This window comes from Cupressus sempervirens, chromosome 10 (assembly GCF_028749045.1).
Source record: "Cupressus sempervirens isolate cs-2001-9-10 chromosome 10, ASM2874904v1, whole genome shotgun sequence".
Classification (NCBI taxonomy): domain Eukaryota; kingdom Viridiplantae; phylum Streptophyta; class Pinopsida; order Cupressales; family Cupressaceae; genus Cupressus; species Cupressus sempervirens.
Window position 1 is genome coordinate 790,048,998 of NC_143127.1, and position 21,411 is coordinate 790,070,408.

General features: G+C 36.1%; 1 protein-coding gene across 4 annotated transcripts in view; it reads left to right on the forward strand.

The window, feature by feature from the left end:
- The window catches only part of LOC149536277 (uncharacterized), a 313,709-nt gene that overhangs the window by 233,732 nt on the left and 58,566 nt on the right, over positions 1 to 21,411 (forward strand). For all 4 annotated transcript variants that reach the window (XM_089805517.1, XM_089805516.1, XM_089805519.1 and 1 more), the window contains exons 16-19: positions 17,470 to 17,526; positions 17,889 to 17,972; positions 18,223 to 18,306; positions 18,877 to 18,960. In XM_089805517.1, coding sequence (XP_089661643.1) covers positions 17,470 to 17,526; positions 17,889 to 17,972; positions 18,223 to 18,306; positions 18,877 to 18,960 — 309 coding nt within the window. The remainder of the gene's footprint in view (positions 1 to 17,469; positions 17,527 to 17,888; positions 17,973 to 18,222; positions 18,307 to 18,876; positions 18,961 to 21,411) is intronic.

Genomic DNA, 21,411 nt, shown 5'->3' on the forward strand with positions numbered 1-21,411 from the left:
AATGTTCATTTTATGGAAGAAAGAAGAGGAGAAGAAGAGAAGAGTTAACGAAGGATTATTAGAAGAGGAATGAGAAGAAAACTAGTGACGTTTTTTTCAAATATTTTCAATGATGAAAGGATGTGACTCTTGAAATGGTTGTACTTATGAATGGTTGTGACTCTTCAAAAATATTATAACTATGAAGAGTTGTGACTTTTCAAAAGGATTCTGATTATGAAGGTTTGCAACTTTTCAAAAGAATTGTGATTATGAAGGTTTGCAACTCTTTGAAAAAAACGCAGATGATAAATAAAATATGGGAGGATTGAAAAACAAATATGCCTAAGAGAGTTGAACTACATTAGAGTAGAGAAAGTAAAGAAACTAAACTAATATATATTGAATGTTGGGAATTGAAGTAATATATATTCTATGAAGGATTATAAAATGAAAAACTAAAGGGAACTAGAGGCGTGTTCATTTGATATGTTTATTTCATAAATAAATATGAACCATTTGGTAGATAAAATTATCAAGATCAAGGATTGAGATGAGAACTTTATAGTTCTCATAGAGATCAAGTAAGAACTTGGTAGAGGGCATTCATTAGAATGTCGAGTTTCTTTTAAGAGAACTAAAAGATTAGAAGACATTCTTGATTGAATGTCAGGATTCCAAATTGGAACCCAAAGAGAGATTTGTAGAGAATCTCTTAGAGACAATATATATTTTAGTGGTCAAACATATGCATATGTCAAAGATAAGAGACTTGGCTAGAGGTGGCATCTTTACCAAGTAGTGTTACCAGAGATCCCAAAGAGGCCCAAGGAAGACGTTCTTTATATGATAGTTACCTAATCGAGATATAATTCTCACCAAAGGGTTAGGTGGTTTGAGAAGGATCTCTTCAGAAGGATTAGGAAGGGTAGCATGGGTAGTATATAGATTAATATTTACTTAATCCAATATTTTTAATGTGTTTCACATACAATTTTTCTATATTATACTGACGAATAGTTGCAGATTATAGCATTCAAATTTAATCTGGAAGAGGGAACAGTTAAGAAACTCACATAATCAGCAGATCTCATTAATATTGCTACATAATTATTGTGTAATTAATAATTATTTGTATTTAGATCTGCAAAAGAAACAAAATTTTAGCAGACATATTATTCAAGAATTGAAAAGATAGACATATCTAAATCTGAAATAAATCTATCATTATTTTAACATGGTATCAAAGCCTTGCTAAGAAAGATCCGATTTGATTTGAGAATTTACAGTACTCAAAACTCTAATACATAATCTCTGTTGATATTACAATTACATTCCATTCTTCATAATGTCAAGTGTAATAAGATTTGAGGATCATCTTGAGGGTGCCACCAACTTTGTATCATGGAAATTAAGAATCATGATGATGTTGAAAGAAAATAAGTTAAGACTCATTTGTAAAGGAAAACAAAATAGAACGAGAAAATGAGCTTGAGAAAACTCAATGGGTCAAGAACAACAAGAAGGCTACGAAACTTATAGTAGATGTAGTTATGGATCATTTAGTACCTATCTTATAAAAACAAGGTACTCTATACCTAATGTTTAGATCACTTGAAATCACATTTAAAATAAACAATACTAGTAGATCCTTGGTCTAAAGAGGCAACTTAATCATGTAAAAATGAACAAGGGAGAATCCATCCACGCATATTTTACGAGAACCATTGAACTAAGAAAACAACTCTCAATAGTTGGAAATCAAATTGATTGCAAGGACTTACATTAATAGCTCTAGGTGGCCTACTAACTTCATGGAAGTCATTTATTCAAGGAATAATTGCAAGGTCAAAACTCCCTAAATTTGATAGGTTGGAAATAAATCGCTTACAAGAAGAATCTAGACTGATGACCAAAGGAAATAGTTAGAATCCCATAGATGAGGATATTTATGTATTAAACACTAATTCTCATAAGAAAGGAAAGAAGAAAAGTTTTAAAAGAAAGAAGAACACTTATGGAAAGGATAGTGGAAGAAGAGAAAGGACATATCTCAAATACAATGTTTTAGATGTGATCAGAATGGACATTATGCCATCAAGTGCCATGATTGAACAAAACAACAAGAATCCTTTGCCAAAGTTGGAAAGGCTAATATAGAACATGATTATGAAAAAAATGGTTTCTACTTAGCTTTATCAAGTCAACTTTCAAATATACTTTACACCTAGGTAATTGATAGTGGATCATCAGGACACATCATAGGATTCAGAGAACACTTGTAATAACCCTTACCGGTTATAGTCTTGTTTGAGTCCAATTTCTTTACTATTTGATTGCTTGACATTATTTCAAACACTTGGCAAGCAATCTATAGTAGGAAAAGCAATTCTAAAGGAATTATTTGCAAGAGATCAACAACTTCTTTATTTCCCTTCAATTCTGATTTCTTACACAATTTTGACAATAGCTCAACTAAAATTACATAAAGTAAATAATGCTGACATAAAGAACCTGGATGGTGTGCATGAGAAAAATTGCACTAAAGAGTGCGTGAGTGCTAAACTACACTTCCAGTCACCACAACACCTTGTAGTGCCTATAGATAGCAACTGGATCCTCCCTAGCAATTCACAGCTCCCAGACAAGGCTGCGTGGACTCCAAACTAGACACGTGGCCTCCAAAAACAACAAACACAGGCCGTAGAAACTGAATATAGGCCCTCCAAAGCTGATTGCAGGTCTGTGTGATTGTAGACATCCTGCCTAGGTGATAACTGGAGGCCCTATAATGTAATTGATATTGCTGTTGGAGTGCCATTTACTGGACCAATTCAAATTGCACCATTAAAGACATAATTGTGCCCTCCTTACAACTCCTGTGGCCTCCCTTTAGGCAATTTGCATTTCCAGCTTTGGATGATTTGTTGATGAAGTAGAGATGACAGCCAATCAATTCACAGTTGATAAAGTTAATCCTTTGCGATTATTCTCACACCAAATCTCACGAACCATTTGAATAGATTTCTCCGTAGTAACAGATACACAGTAGGAGTAAATGTCAAATTGCTATAAATCAAGAGCAATTTGCATAGCCAAATGATCAACAAGAAAAGATATAATAATCAAGATAATTCTCCTTAGCTTCAAGCATACAGTAGGAGAATGTTTGCCAGTTGTATATTGTAACACAATTGCCAAGAACTTCTTAACGAGACCCTTATACTTCAGCAAGGGCTCACAAGTCAGAAATTAGGAAAAGCCACAAAGGCACACAAAACAAATATATTTTTAAACATGCTTTTCCCAATGAAATGAGCTCTCATTTAAAAGCTCATTTTTTAGAAATATCTCTTAAAATCATTATTATAATAATATAAAAATTATTATAATAATGCAACTCAATAATTAGTAAATAAATAAGAGCTCATGCAATTATTAACTTGATTAATTGCAGGTGACGACCAACTACCCAACCACCCGTTGTACTACCCAAAAATAGCAACTGCCAAAAAAAGACTTACTAAAATAGTAAGTCCACAACTGAGACCCACAAGACACCTTGTTAGCTCACGAGGGTCACTATGATGAGCTAACTCTATCAACTACACATACTGTCAAAAAATGGAGACATTACATTAGGCATCATGGTAGAAGAATTTGACGAAGGAGTAACATTTGGAGACAATTCAACATATCTAGTAAAGGGGGTTGGGACTTGCACCATAAGTTTGAAATTAGGCATCCCCCTTTAACTCATTGAAGTATTGTATGTTCCAAGAATAATAAGAATCCTAGTATCTAGTTTTGCTCTTGAAGACAAAGGATATAGTGTTACATCTATGGATGGAAAAGTTTTGGCATGGCAAAAAAGATTCAACATTAAGAAAACACAAACTATTGGAATAAGACAAGGATGTCTCTACAAACTTTGCATTAATTCAAACCATGCCCTAATTCATGGGACTTCTAATTCGAATGAAATTTGACACCAAAGACTAGGACATCTCCACTTTAGTGCCCTACCTTCAATAGAAAAATGGTGATTGGGTTACCCAAATTGAACCAATCCAATAAAGGAGCATGTAAAGGATGTGTGCTAGGGAAGAATACAATGGGGACTTTCCAAAATAGACTAGTAAAACTAAAAATATGTTAGAGTTAGTTCACTCCAACTTATGTGAACCCATGTCTGTACCCTCAATGGGAGGTTTCTTATATTACATAATCTTTGTTGATGATTTCTCTAGAAAGACTTGAATATACTTTTTTAAATGTAAAGAGTTTGTGGAAATCCTTAAAAGGTTAAATGAATACAAAGCTCTTATAGAAAACTTCTTTGGGAAGAGTATCAAAGTATTCAGAACAGATAATGGCAAGGAATATAGCTCAGAAATCTTTAGAGAATTTTGTATGAATGCTGGTATTAAGAGTGAGTTTTTTGTACTTTACAATCCTCAACAAAATGGAGTTGTTGAGAGAAAGAATTGAACCATTGTAGAAGCTGCTAGAGCCATGTTGTACAACCCAAACATAGAAACTTCATTTTGGGCAGAAGCCTCTAGGACAATTGTTTGCATTCAAAATAGATGTACACACTCCCACCTAGCTAAAAATTCTTCTCAAGAAGCATTCACTGGTGCAAAACCTGACATAAGTCTCCTATGGATTGTTGGCTAACTTGTCTACATTCATGTGCCTAAAGAAAATAGGACTAAATTAGAACCCACTGGCAAGAAAGATATTTGTGGCCTATAGTGAAACATCAAAAGTCTACAGACTATACATACCTGAATATAAACTGATTGAACTCAACAAAGATGTCATTTTTTAGGAAGACATTGCCTTTAAGAGATCCAAGAGCTCTCATGAGATAGAAACTCAAAATCCCCTAAAGGTATGGAGGAGGATCATGCTCTTGAGGCTCAGAGGAAGTCTCCCAAAGAAACTATGAATGAAAATCAGACTGCTCTAGTAGATGAACCTCACAATAACAAAAAGAGACCACATTGGGCTAGAAAGATGATTGAGGAAGCTGAAAACTATGCAACACCTAAAGGAACTTTTAGAAAAAGTAAGATGTGATAACCCCGAAATAAATTCCAAATAATGCACGTAATTTCTTAAATAAGAAATCCATATATATTTGAAATATATATAGTATATGAAATGTTACCTTAGAGATTATAATCAATGTCTAAGAAAAGTAATAATAATAAATAATGAAATTATAATTAAAAATTAATAAACAAATAAAAAATTAGTCAATGCAAACTTCTCTAAATACCCTTGTACAAATCTATTTCATAAATATATTGCATGATTATCAAATTAAAGATATTGCAAATTATATAAACTAAAACAATAGGGAAAACCCCCGATATAAACTAAATAGTTGCATGACCAAGATCGCAACCAATAGACGCGACTTGGTTAGCAACCTTTGAGCATGTGCAAATAATCATCATGCATATAGAGATGATCAAGTGAATGAATATAGCATCGAATTACAAATTAGAAGCAGATTTGTGCATCATCCATCAAATGTATGAGAAACAAATTAAATTCAAACATACGACAGGTAGTGAACAAACTAGGAGGAGATGTTAACGGAATAAGCTAGTATTCCTATGTAGAGTGGGTATTAAGAATAAAACAACACAAAACACAATTTGATCACTACCAACGTAGACGGGAATAGCAGAACAAGCCGGTTGCAACAAGGCAGGTGTTACATGACACATAGAACACAAACATAGGAGACAAGAATTGCACAGAAACGGTAATACGTCCATCTCTCATTGAAGGCAACGGGTCTGATAATAGGTTGTGGGAAGAATTCCATCAATCATAATAGGCGCAGACAATACAAATCTCAAATGTAAGCCGACATCTCCTAGACATTACAAACAACAGCAACACGTAAGGACAAAGATAAAATAGTGAGTGGGATCAAGAAGTCAATCCAAGTGATAGAGATCATATTAGTAGAGACTACGTAGTTACTGCTACCCAGAAAGCGAAATACTTAGAGAAAGTGCATCCAACATAAAAGATGGACATTGGAATCACAAATCAATTCAATAGCATATCGAACACTTAAGACTAGTCTTGTGTGATCAGAGTAAAGTTTAGAATAAGTATTTCCAAATAGAGGTATAATGTAGAAATGATAGTGAGAGCTCATTTTCTTAGACACCAAATAGACCTTGGTAAGCTGACATTCGTTATGAATGTCAAGTTTCTCATAGGGAAACTTAGAGACCAGAGGACATTTATTATCGAATGTCAAGATCCCAAATTGGATTTCGAAGAGGGATTTTTAGAGAGTCCCTTAGGGACAATATATATTATAGTGGTTAATCATATGCATACGTTAGAGAAGAGAGTTGGTTAGAGATGGGATCTCTAACAAGTAATTTTTAGAGATCCTAGAGGCCTTAGGGAAGCACTCATATGATGATTGCATAATTGAGAATTAATTCTCATTACAGGGTTATGGGATTTGAGAGAAGTTCTTTATTAGGAATTAGGAAGGGTTAGTAAGGGATAGCATTTAGGTCTTGTAATTAATTAGCTTATCAATTTTTCTAACCTGTTTTAAGATTTGGATATCTTCTATTGTGTACTAACGTCCTGCTACAGGTTCCGAAAACAAAATAATAGAATACTAAAGTACGATGGTATGGTAAAGATGAGTAAAAAAATGTAAATTAATAGAGTAAAGCTAGTTTAAATATGTGAAAAGGAGGAAAATGATAGAATAACAGATTTATAAATGCGAAATGGAAATCATCTAATATGATGAAATAGCAACAAAGCTAAACATGTTTCAAAAGGCGAAATGGAAAGAAAAAGAGAGGGAAGACAAAACCTGATATAAATGCCAATAATGCAATCCAAGTTGGAACTCACGAACTCACGATGAAAACCTACACACAAACAAAGAGAAGAAATTGTTGGGGTGGCTGTTTGGATACTTGCCCCAGTCAATTCCCTGTTTTGGTGTCTCTACCTCCACAACAACTGCATAGACACAAAAGATCGGTGATAGTTTAACAGAGTAATGTTAATGAAATATATCTTCTATGAATGAGAAAGAGATATGAGAGATATTACACTATAAAGACACAAAAGGGAAACAAGAAGACTTCTATGAAAATAGAGAGCCAAGGTGTGCGAGATGGAACCAAACATGGGAGATTGGCGAGTTTATAATGGAAACTTGTAAAAAATTGAGTGTGTAGAGCCAAGAGAATGAAGACAAACTGTTTTGGTAAGGATGATGCCACTTGCATGTGAAGAGATTGTAATGTCCCCATTTTTAGCAGGTCTCTATCGTTGATTGAGTTAGTTCATTATAGTGACCCTCGTGAGCTGACAGGGTGATTTGGGGTTCTTAGTGGTGGACTTACTATTTTTGGTAAGTCTAGATCGGGCGGTTTCCATATTTGGCAATGAAGATGGTGCTAGCAATGGGTCATTGCCTGCATTGGATTGGGCTATTAATTGTGTGAGCTCGTATTTATTAAAAGTTTCATTATTATAATAGCACTTATTATTGGATTGGGCTATTAATTGTGTGAGCTCGTATTTATTAAAAGTTTCATTATTATAATAGCACTTTACTATAATAATGTTATAAAATGATTGTGTTGGTGAAGCTTCTTAAGTGAAGTCACATTTGGGAAACTTTGTGCCAATGGGGGTTATAAATATGAGCTCATTTTGATGAAAAAGGATCCGATTATCCAATTGATTATTTGTTTTGTTGTCTTTGTGACATTTCCCTGAGGTTGTTTTCTGTATCCTTGCTGAAGTATAAGGGTTTGAAGCTGAAAGGTATTTTGAATCACTGCTGAGGTATAGCGATTTCAATTTATATTTTCCGAGTCTCCTGTAATGTGGTTATCTGTGGCTGGGAGATATTGTTTGTGGTTTAGGCTGTATTACCATTTGCAAATATAAGAGTTTGACCTGCATATGTGTGTATTGTTATAAATGTCTTTCTTTACTGTACCTGTTGTTGCTTGAAAGACAAATTGTTGAGTTGTTATTGATTTTGGGTGCCTAAGTTTATGTTGTATAGGAAATTTGTCTAATGCTGCAATTTAGTGGTATTGGCAGCACTTGGTGATTAGAAGGAAACATCTGCACATTAGTGTTGATAACTTGCATTCTGGATGCCTAACCACCTGACTATGGCATTGGAGATTACTTGCTATTGGATGCTGCAGAATTGTTATTTGGCATTTATAATCATTTCTATTGGTGTCTTAATTATCTACTATAGGTGCCAATACACCTGCGTCCAAGTTAATAAGTCTGCAAATTAAACTGGAAGGCCTGCACTCATATATAGGCTGTGGTTGCAAAAAGAGGACCAGCGATTCCATTGTAGAAGGCTTGCGCACAATCCCAAGGCCTGTGGTTCAATTTCATAGGCCTGTGACATTCCAGTCTAAACCTGTGTGACATTTTTGGGAGCCCAAGTTGCATATATTAAGGTCTGCATTCAGTTGATAGGCCCTGCGATTAGCTGCTGGGGGCTGCAACTTCAAGGCCATCGTCTGAGTTGTTTGGAGGAGGAAAATTCATTTACAGTATATGACCTGTTCAGGCGTGCTGTGTAATGCCCCGCCCGGAGATCCTTGGAAACAAGGATTCAAATCAAGCCAAGATATATATATATTTTTTCACAAGTATGAATGCACAAGACAACATCATACAGGGATCACAAAGATCGCAACGGAAGACTTCAACACAATCCCGGCAACCAATGAATCTCCGAACGCCACTACCCAACTGACACACCCAAACAAAAGCCAACAACCACCACAACAAGATGAGGGCACAAGAAATGACCACTCATCAACAAAACACCAAGCTAGGGTAAAATGCGGAATCCCGAAATTTGGCTAAGCTTGAAATCCTGAAGTCCTGAAAATTGGCTAAGTCTAGATTTTTGAAGCCTTGAAATTTCCTAGAATCCATAACTTATCTCCGAGAGGTCTGAAACTTATCTCAAACGATTTGTTGCATATAATAAAATATATCTTAAGTATAAGGAATTAAATATACGTCAACTTATACTTAAACGATATATTTTAAACCCCTAGGAAATCTGTTTTGAACCAAGAAGGTGTAAAAACCAAAAGGGTGTCCATAACCAACTTCCGAACTTTCATCCGACAAGCCTAGATAGCCCCTGTTTCTCGCGCGAGAAAGAAAATTGGTCTCGAGTTTCGCGCGAGATCTTTTACCGCTTCGTGCGAGAAAGTGCGCACTTCGCGTGAGGACTACTGAGCTTCGTGCAAGGATTCACATTCTCGCGCGAGGATTCCCTACGCGCTGTGCGAAGATTTACATTCTCGCGTGGGAACTGTATTCTTTCGCGCAAGGAAGAAACAGTCTCGCGCGAGGAAAATACAATTTCGCGCGAGGGAACAAATCAGTGCGACACAAAACGCAAACAAAAAGCTAAACAAACAAGGAAACCTACACACCGGGGAGTACCGGATCCACGTAAATCGAGAAATGAACACTCGAGAGCACTAACAACAAGGAAAGAGGAACATCTAACCATCTAAAACATAAAAGCAAAGCACATACTGAAATAAACATCGCAATGAACAAAATACATTTCAGAACTAAACAACCAAATAAGTGCGCGGTTCCTCCCAACCGTCAATAGCATCATAAGACCATCGTAGGTCCTAGCCATCCCCCGCGCATAACATCCCAAGCCACCGACTAGATTGTTAGTACTGTCGTAATAGGGATGTCACTACTAAAACATGCAACAATATAAGCATAAGGAAATCTAACATGCTAGTAGTAAAGCATAAGATAATCCTACAGTAGATAACATCACCTATCACATGCTAAACAGCAATAAGCAACAGATATGCTAATACAACAATTCACAGCATCTAATCATATGCTAAACATCATAATAAGGGAATGCGTCAAATAAAATAACATCATCTAAACATGATATACAAGCATCCCAATGAAAGCATAAATCACAAGGAAGCATACTCTGGAACCCGAAGTACCAAGTGAAGACATCCAGCAATGGTCGCACTAGGACAAAGATCGTCTTTGTACACCGATCCCTAGCAGTGGTGAAGGTAGCTACGCCTCCCAACCATGTGGCATCCATAGGTCTACACCCACCGTGCTGATGGAGATAATGATCCAACTACAAACACACATAAAACACAACATCCATGGCTAACACTCACGCCAGACAGTATGATGGCTGAACCAAGAACCTAAGACAATGCAAGGAGTACAGGTCCTGGTCAGACACTCAATAGGCTACTATGTAGGGACTAACATCATGGAGAGTCGCTTGGCATCAAAAAGCCCAAGCTCGGATCTGTGTAGCTCAACTCCCTCAACGGAAGGCCAATACACCGTGTAGCTCAACTCCCTCAACGGAAGGCCAATACACAAAAGTACCATTTTATTATCTTAAGTTTTATTACCAGTCACACATTTTCTTTAATTATCACTTATTTAAAACTTCCTCTGCCAACCCTATGGGACTAAGGTCACCAGGCTGCGAGATAGAAGCCCCCTCCATATGCTACCCTACCCTACCCATGCTCATCCTACGACAAGTGCCCGTGGGCATGCATACTCCCATCCCAACCCCAATGATCATAACTTCCGGCAAATCCACGGAAGATCGGGCCTTGCAAGTCACCCAACAAATGTACGCGCACGTACTCGTGTGTGGTGCACCACCATCATGAAGATCATAACACAAGGACAGGAATGAGAACACAATGCAAAGAAAACACCCAACTAAAAGCAACATGGGAAGGACGGATTCTACACGAATCCCAAAGCCAATAAAATCATACATCATGAAATCACTCAACCGGCCTCAATTCGAGAGTATGGATTCTACACGAATCTCGATGTTGTAACAAGACCAAACATCGTGAACTCACTCAACCGGTCTCAATCCGAGACTATGGATTCTACACGAATCCTAGTGTTCACGAAACAAAAGCAAAGGTCCAACAAAAACCATAACAAGTAACAAATCACTCAACTGAACACAAAGTCGGGAGTACGGGTGCGACATGCATCCCAATGCAACAAAAGGTGCAATAGTGGTCTGACTGATATCCAAATAGATCATCCAGGTCCACGACCCACATTGTGCCAAGAAAACTCGAGAAAACAGGGCGGCATGCAAAACGAGGTAAAAACCCCAAAATTTGGAAAACTTCAAAATTAAAACCCATTTGGCCTTTGGGTTCAAAAACCCCGAAAATCCAAAAATAAATGGAATCGGACACCGTATGCAAAAACGGCCAGCATAACGGTGCAAAATCCCAAACCCTCATCCCGAAAAACAGGGAAATGTTCATACCCGCCCAACCGGGTAGAACTAACATATAGAAACAGAGGGGAACACTAGTTCTCAGCCTCCAAACAAACGGCTACCAAAAACAGAAGCAGAAATGGAGCAAAAACAATAAAATAGGAAAGCCCTACCTCACAGCCAAAAGGGCAAAACGGAAAACTGAACCAGAAAATAAAACGCCCGCAGAAGTGGCTGAAAATTGCGGCAATCCAAGGTTTCTCCGAGCTGGATCCAACGAGCCCAACCTCGCGATGATCCCACGCTTGTAGCTCCCACAACGAACAAAACAGTAAATCCTAATGAAGAGGATTTTGGGTTTTACTCTCCAACTTTCCAATTCTAAAGTGAGAAGTGAGGAATTAAATTCCTTTTGGATACTTATTCACTTTTCAGGTGAATAATCGATTAGGGCATTTAACTAGCCAATCCAGTTAAACCCCGAATCGACCCAAATGAAAACAGGCTATTCCTATAAATAGTAATTCATCTATGGCAAAATTGCTAGAAATTAAAATAAAACAATTAAAAAGCTCGAAAACCCAAAAACACATAAATCTCCTTAATAACTTTTGCGACAATGCGAACCTCTAAATGCACAGACACGCTTACTAGTCTAATCACATAATGCAAATGAGTTCGGATTTAATAATCACCGAAAGGTTTAAATTAAACATTTAATTAAAGATACGTCAACCATATAAGGATGACATGGGTAAAATATGAAAGGTTGAATCACTAACTCCATGTGCCACTGCCAGGGATATAATCCTGCACACTAAACAACACGATCAAGTGCAATTGCATATAATAACTTAGCCGAAGCAATAATGCATTAAATCACCTAATTTAACCATTTATTTAATTATATTAAAACAATCTATTTACATCACTCAAGTTCGCATAACAACGCAGGAATGAAGTAAATAACCATAGCATTAAATCCATCACATAACAAAATTAGAGGTATGTCCAAATACCAGATAACCAGATATCATCATAAAACACACTGTCATCTCAAAATAGCATCATCATGCAATATGATTAACTGAACAACATAGTAGTCTAATATCTATGATACTGGAATCAAAGAGTAACATTTGACCCTCAGGTCATCTCAAATGTAAAACATAACATGAGTAACAAATATCTCTCTAATCAGAAATATAACAAGGTAAATGTCCGCAGCACATAACCAAAGAATCCAACATGAACAATCCATTCTAATTACTTAAGCATTTAATAATGATTGATTACTCTGCATTAAAAAGGCATTTAAAACATATAAACAACCATAGTCATAAACATGAGTAACCACTGCTACAGGAACCTAGTCCCATGTAGCATGGTAATAGAATATAGTGCAATCTCTACACACATCTCAGGGTAATCACGGAACAACCTCATGATACCACATCGATCCTGGTAACCACTGGCACAAACCTCAATGAACCAAAAATCACATCATAATCTCTAAGATTAGTCAAAAGCATAAACAAATCAACTGATACATAAACATAAATCCAAACACCTCAATGGTGTAGACCACTCAGGGTCACAATCATGATCCCATCACAACAAAAGATCAGCAAGGGTGCATCCATCAGGACGACTTACAAAAGTCAAATGGGAGAGGCACTACATGTTGTGAGTTGTGTTGCGAGATGATAATTGCGAATTGAAGATTATTCTGTTAGAATAATTGATTCTCTGTAGTTTACTAATTAGATTGACCTCATGCAACGTCTAGCTTCATCCCTTGGCCCTTTTGAACACCTCTATGACATCAAAATACTCATTTGGTCATGGTTTCTCTCTTTTACTTTCTGACATCTCTTAATTTGGATTAAATTTCTAAACCTCGCATTGGCAAGAGCCTAGAGATTGAAACAAAAATACTTAAACAAAACCCTAAAAAGAAAAAACCTGGGGTTCCTCATTTGCAATGGGGTGATGTGTAATTACATCACTATTGGTATAGAGTGGCACAAAAAATTTCCCAAAAGGTATGGGTTTGGCTATAGACATTGCAATAATTAGAATAATAAAATTTAAAATATTAAATCAATGGTACCAAAATTACCATAGGTTAATAAATTGTCATACGTCACAACACAATGAAAATTATAATCAATATAATGATCTTCATATTGTTTATCATTGAGAGCATCAAAATCAACATTTGGTATTAGCCTCATCTATAGAGACTTAAGTAAATTGTGCGATTATAACTTTTATGTAGGCACACTTCAGGACTTTAATCCCAGTTTTTGTCACTCAACCCCAGAAAAGGTAGTTGTTTGGATAGAGGCACAACAAATCAAACCAAATTCCATCACGTGGAAGAAATTATAGATAGTTGACCTTTCCATGTATTGTGGAGAACTTGTCTGAAAAACAATTGCAGAAGCTTCTAATGTAGAGATGATGAATTTTAGAAGTGAGGCTTCTATTGGCGACCACCTTAGGCTTTGTTCCCCCACAATCTGAAAACATCGATTTCAACTCTAAGGAACAAGATGTAGATGTGAAATGGCAATCTGCTCTGGAATATCATGGTGGTAGAGGGAAAATCTCAAGAAGTCTTTGGCAATGACTAATATTATTGAACCACGTGCACAAAACTTTCCAGGCCATCAACTCTCTCCAATTATCTGAAAATGTATGGAGGCAAAGCTTTGAGATCATGCAGGAGAAACCTGAATTGGCCCTGTACACCAAATCCCAAGCCGAGTAGAAAGTTCTTTGAACATGATGAGTAAAGTTAACCTAATACGATCTCACCTTTGCACAAATTTGGCCTCCAAGAGAACCTTATGAGTAAAGTGATCCTCTCCCTTCTAGCATAGGGGTTTCCTTTAAATGCAACTTAGTCTTTTCAGCTTTAAGGTTGTTTTTGTTTAAATTTTTGGTCCTTGATATGTAGATTCAAAGAAACCTATTTTCATGTCTAGTACGATAGATATCTGTAGCTGTGTAAAATGTTGAGATGATGGATGATGTCTCACTTTGGTCTCAATATTCAACTGTTTTATCTACGCCATTTATATTCTAGTGAAGAATTCAAAAGTTACCAGTCCTTACTACTTTAAAAAGTACAAGCAGGCACTTCATAGTAAAATGTATAAGTTGACAGCTCACAGAATCTCCGCTCTGATGTCAGCTCACTGAATGTTAATTATTTTCTAGGTATTTTCTATGTGAAAGTCTTTTGTTTTAGTATTTGAAAGAAAATTAAAAATCTTGTGAAGGTTATTATAAGGCAAGCCAACAAGTTAGGGATCACCTTTGATGGGGCTGCTAAGGATAAACCCATGATAAAAGAGAGGATCTATATTGGAAGACTTATAAGAATCACACTTATAGCATATTCGAGGATTAACTTGGCAGAAGGAATAGTGTAACTAAAGAGTCTAATAATCCCATTAAACTGTAGTTGGAAGGAATCCAAGATTAAATGTGATTCTCGTTGACTAAGTTGCTGATTCAGATGCGGATGCGGATGTCAATGCGAGCTTCGGGTGCACGATTTTTTTGGGATTTTTCGAAGCAATGTGTGCGTGTGCGTGTGTTAGTGTGTGTGTAGAAATGCAGGATGTGTTCCCCTGTCTTCCTATCTTGTTAATTTGGCGGGACATACAATGCTGATTAATTCCATGAAAGTGTTCTAGGAAGAAGTCATTATGAATCTCTGACAGATGAATCATGTCAGATAATTTTCATATAGCAAATATGAAGCAGCCAGTGATAGTGAAGAGGCATAGGAAATGGATTGAATGGCGTCAACAACATTCTGCAGATCATGTGTATGTCCAGTATCTAAAAGCAGCTAGCCATCGCTGGATGAATATATATGCTAGGGGACCCATCCACATTCTTAGTCAGCTCTCAAATCCTTATCAACCATTGACACAGAGAAAGGCTTGAAAATTCTGTGTTCATTAAAGTCATGAAATCCATCACATCCTTCTCACTAACAACATTTCGCCTATGCATATTGGGAACCTCTGCTTTCCGCTTTCCTCTTTCCTGGACTGCTACCTTTCTACGTACAGCTCAATTGCCTAGAAGTTTGATGCTATGTTTGGTTGTTAAATTCTATGATGGGTCTCATACAAAGCAGCACCAATCTATTGTGAAAATACTTTTCTCACGTTTACTATACAAAAATCTGCTGCAAACTTCACTTTTGCTGCATCACAAAATTTTCCTCTTTAGATTTGATACTTTGTTAGCTTCCATGACCATCTGGGTGCCTAGGAAATGCATCCAGCATCCGAACGCATCAGCATATGCTTCCGGCCATGCTTGCTACACACCGGTAAGCTAGCTCATTGATCATAGGTGATATAAAAATAAATAAATTCCAATCCGTGACTTATAAGAATTTTGTTGCGTAAATTATTAACTCCTTTTCTAGTTTCTTGTGTTGAATTGAGCCATATCAAACTTCTTTGGTAATGAGAATGTTGAAGCTATGGAATCGATAGGGTTGAGTGTGTGTAATCTTATAGTGCTTATTGAAGATCAATCGGGGATGTACTAAAGGTCCTGAGACTGATTTATGCATAAATAGGATTTGTCAATCTTAATGTTGCTTGTGTAGAAAATCTGAATCCTGTGACAATACTTTCCTTTAAAAACTATTTCTTTCTGATGGGTGTTAGAAGTTTAGAAGTACATGAACCACAGGCCAAAATCAGATATATCTATGATTCACTAAACTACAACAGTTATTCTTCATAAGAAACATATGAAATCTTTAGGAGATCCCCACTCACAAACAACAGCTTGTTACTCCTCTGAACTTCGTTCTTTGGTGTTTCTATTTTCCTTGGCTAATTTGTTTTGTCATTGCTGACACAGAAGCATAGTGCTTAGCCCTTGTTCAGAAAGCCCCTGAATTCCAGCAGTGATGGTTATGATATCTGGCTCTACATGACTATTAAAGCTCCCTTGCTTGGCTTCAGCTTGGGCTACTCAGTAACTAATTAGAGAATATTCATGTTTCTTTTACTTTGAGTATTGCTCAACAATAATTAAACGGACCAAACTAATTGTAGTATATCTCTGTGAATTTGAGTGATATTTCCACTCTACACTAATTATCTTTGAGATTTACAAAAATACAGTTGCTGAGTGGTAATACCAAGCATACTCAGAGCAGAAGCAAAATGTACACCAGAACAGACACAATGATGGAGGGCTAAATAGAGCACACTAATCATTTGGCGGAATAAAAAAAATGCACTTACTAAGTGGTGAACAAAGAAAATTCATAATCTCAATTATGCAGAAGTAGAATGCGCAGCAGAATGACATAAAGATGGATGGGTTCACCTCTCAGATAAATGGTATTCATCTAACCAATAAACGAAAGCCCAAGCCAATATAAAAAGTTATGTGTGAAAAATCTGATCACCATCTCTTGAACAGGACACGAAAAGCATATTCTGAGTTACATGTATCTCCATAAAAAGTTGTGGAAAGCCTTAAGCCTGTTATGATGAGGACAACCATTGTTCCTCTTAAAATTGTGAAAAGAAAACCCTGCTAGGGTTGATGGTATAATCCCTGCTCCCAAAGCCTTTCTTCTCTAGAAACCTTTTAAATGTCAAACAAACATACCAATGGAATCTCTTTTCTAAACCACACATGAACCATACAAATCCTATTGCTAATGGAGATTGCATATTTGAAAATGCAATTGGTGGGCCTAAACCTCCAAGCCCAACTGGTCATCATTTTCTTTGATTCTTTGATTTCTTTGTATCTTTTAACTTGGGACCTTTGTGATCTGTTCCAAAAACAACATTTCAATAAGCTGATGTCTCGTTCATGTGGAAACTGTATGTATCAGATCTATAATCAGAAACAAATTTCATTGACATGATGAGCTCTGCGATAGGTCTCTTTTTCTTTTGTAAAAGGTGATTATTAAAAGAAGACAACAGTTGATGGGGAGAAACACTGATTCTTATGCGTGAATATAAGCCAACAAATCCTATGTAGTTCCATTTTCTTTTTAATTTACTTTGGAATTGTCCTTACTTCGTTTACTTGCGTCAGAAAATATCATGGATTGAGTACAATGTTTGTTCACACAGGAGTCTGCGAGAGCTTTGCAAGAGATTACTGATCGGCAAGCAAAGCAACTTGAGGATGTAAGCACTTTTGCATTTAATTGTCTTGGATTGAAATGATTTTAAGATATTTTTAGTCTTGGTTTAAATATAATGTGTTGATATTGCCTCAATTCATAATAAAATCCAAATGGATCAACTTTAGTTGTAAAAATCCAAGCCTGTAGATGTGTATGATTGCAGTAACAATCGTTAGTTGCAAGCCCTTGATGTTGATGTTCAATCATTCCAATGGAAATATTGTTATTCTCTGCTAGGATGAGCAGGAAAATTTGGTTTTCAATGTTATTGTTATTGATTCTAGCTTTGAGTTTTTCTGGATGGAAGATATTTGCAAATATTAATTCATTTTTTTAACATACAAAATGATTTTGTTTAATCAGGAGAAAAACAAAGTACATGCATTACATAAAGAAAGGGAGGAGCTAAGACAAAGCAATGCAGTTCTTATTGCTGAAAACAAACAGGTATTGCCTCTATACATTATTTGTTATTTAGACCAGTGCTCATCCCCCATTTTCCACATCTTGTAAAAGTTCAAATATTTGCAGGATATATAGAAATTCAAATTTTTGTGTTAGTCCAAAGGGGTGGGACAGTGAATATTTTCTCATCTTTGAGCTTCAATGAGCATTCTCCTTCTGTTGTACATACTTCTTGCAAATGCAAGTAATATTAGTTTCCTATAATTGGTACTGATTGTGTGCTTTTTGACAGATACTTTCAGCCAGAGAGTGTGCTAATTTGCATTTTGATTTCCTCAAATCCGAGATACAGGATGCAAGGGCATTACACGAACAGGCAAGTAATTCTCTGAGAAATTATAATTGAAATTTAGTGAGTGTCCTCAAGGGAACATGTTAAATAAAATAGAAAACTATATGGACATAAAAATGATCTGATATGTGATTCCTGAAGCATCCGCAGTTTTTGACAGATTAAAGATTTCAAATCTAGGTAATAATTGGGTGGTAAGATCCATACTTACGTTTGTTACCACTCAAACCAATCTACAGTTGGCCTAGATATAACTACGTGCCCCTGGACGAGTAATAATTTAAATTCAGAGGTCCAAAATAAGGTTTATGATGCACAGATGAGGCAACCATTGTCTGACCACTCACTATACTAGCGCTGATAAATATAACATGTGGGATCAGCTCACTGACTACTCAAGGAAAATAATGAAATCTATACTCCTTAGTAGAACATAACCATGACATGATATCTCACATATAAAAACAATATCCTAATGTAAACAGATAATTTTGGATCGTTTTTGTATAATCACATTCTTATTACTATCAATCTTTGATGCCTTTTTAAAAAGTAAATGAACTAACTTGCTGTATTTTAATTATTTTTATACAGACCACAGCAGAAGTTATACGGCTGCAAAGACACATTGAACAGTCAAAGGAACATATTGCATCACTTCATGAATCGCTGAAAAAGGTTACTCTGTCAGCATTCAAGAGATCTTATTATAAAATGGTTGCCTGAAGAAAGTTTCAGTTGCTTATTACTTTTTTGTAGCTGTATATGTTTTCTTCTGAAGAATTGAAAATGAATGAAACAGTCGAATCCCATGCCCTGATTTTTATAAATCTTCTGCAATCCTTTAGAAGTGGTGTTGGTTATGTCAATTTTGATTGCATAGTCCAGATTAATAACTTTTGCTATCCATTTTTTTATTATCATAATTCACTTTGCTTTGTCGTTTGGTATGATTTTGTAGCTAATAGAGAAGATTCCATCACCATAGGGTGTAGACGAATTTTATTACTTAGTGAAAATGAAAGGCTCCTAGTATTTGGATTCTCTCCACCACTAGACAAAAAAAAAAGTTACAACTGTTTTGCACGACCAAATCAATGTGCATAACTCCCTATTTTAATATTAGACCAATAGTAATATTACCACCTAACAATTGACTGGGTCATAATATTAGACTTGGCTAACTATAGGGGGTGTCTTTAAATTAATATAAACATGCACCTGTTACAATGTGAAATTATAGCAATCTAGACTAGAGAAAAGAGATGTTGCATTTGGAGAATAGCCGACAAACCACCCTATGGTCTATATGGAATATTCGATCAGAAGCTCCGTGGAGACCTCTTGAGCTCCTAGGGAAAATTCCAAGTTGTAGTTAAATTTCTCAAACCTGAGGCTGTCAAGGAGCTTGATAAAGATATCGTCTGTCTGATCTGCACTAGGAAAACAAAGAGGATCTTGTAATGTCTCCATTTTTAGCAGGTTCTTGCATTTGGCTTGTTTAGTTCACTATCACGACCCTTGTGAGCTGACAGTGGGATTTGAGGGTCTCATTTGTGTGTTATAGGCTTTCCAGCACCCTATGGTGTGTTGTAGCTCCATTTGAGGGGCTTACTATAAATAGTAAGTCAAACTGTTGGTTTTGATGAGCTTAGTTGAGTTAGGGGAGTTGAGTGATGCTCTTACTTTTTATTTCGAGCTTGTGGTTTGGGCTCCAAGAATCTTGGATGGAGCGTTTTATTTTATAGTAAGTCACTCGATCAAGTGCATTCATCGTGTTTCTTCATAAGGATCACTTTGGTGTTGTCAGATTTCGATTTTGATGCTTCTTTAGTTGTTTTTGCAAGACAGGTGAATTATTATTATTATTATTCATCTTAATATGTTGAGGTTGTTGTTTTTGTTGTTGTTCAATGTTGGTCACCTCAGTATCTTAGCTCGTTCGAACCAAGTTGAAAAGTTTTAAATGGTGGGCACAAGAAACAATGGCCTTGTGTCTCCGAATATTATGTTATGGTGGGAAAGGTCATTTTTGGAGCCAAAAGCAAATAATAAATAATTTTATAATGACACTTTATTATATTTTAATGTTGTGTGGAGAAAGCTTAAGTGAAGTTCATTTGGGAAACTTGTGCCATTTGAAGATTATAAATAAGAGGTCAGTTGATGGGAAAGACATCCAATTGATTGGTTTGCTTTTGTTGATTTGGTGAGTTTTGCGGATTCTTTGCACTTGAAGAAGTAAAAGGGTTTGGAATTGAGAAGTGCTTGATAATTCATAGCTGAGGTATTGTGAATTAGATTTCTGAGATTCATTGTTGTCTTCCATTGCTGTAGTGACTGTGGATAGGAAGGCATTGTTGTTGCTGGAGAATTTGGTTTTGGGCTTTGAGTTTGAGCATTTTCCTTACTGTTCTCCGTGTGGCTGGAAATCAACTAGTGTGAAGACATTATATGCTGAAGGTTATTTTGTCTGATTTGGAGAGTCCTTTTTAAGGATTGAAGGCTGAGATATTGTTGTGCTGGAAATTGATAGTTGTCTACATCTACAATTTGGGATATATTGTCACCTGGCTTTGGCTTCAACCATCTGTGTTTCAGTGTGGTTAATTTCCTATCACAGATGCCATGGTTGTTTGGGGTTTTACATTTTCTTTTCAACGCCAAAGTTTCTTGTTAACTGGCATTAGATATTCAACACTTTGAGGCTGTGGTTTGATTCATATTACTAGTGTTTGCACATGTCAGTCATTCAGGGTTTGGACGTCTAGTAATTTTTGGTTTTGCCATGATTCCCTTGCCAATTGTATGTGCAAATTTATCTAGCTTATAACTCTGTTGTAGGACATTTAAATCCATGATTTGAGCATTTACATCTACTGAAATGGAGTGCCATTATGGGCACAATTTTAGTTAGCTGCAATCACAATTACTTGGGCTGTAAGTTAAAGTTGGATGCCAATGTTTGTTGGGTTTATTAGTTACAGGTCCTTGTCATTTCAATTCCTTATACTTGTTGCAACAGTTCTTTTAAATAAGAATTGTATAGTGGTCTCTTATCAACAATGGCATATTGAATGAACTATCACTTTCAGATTTAAGTATTTCATTCTACTTACAAAGAATATT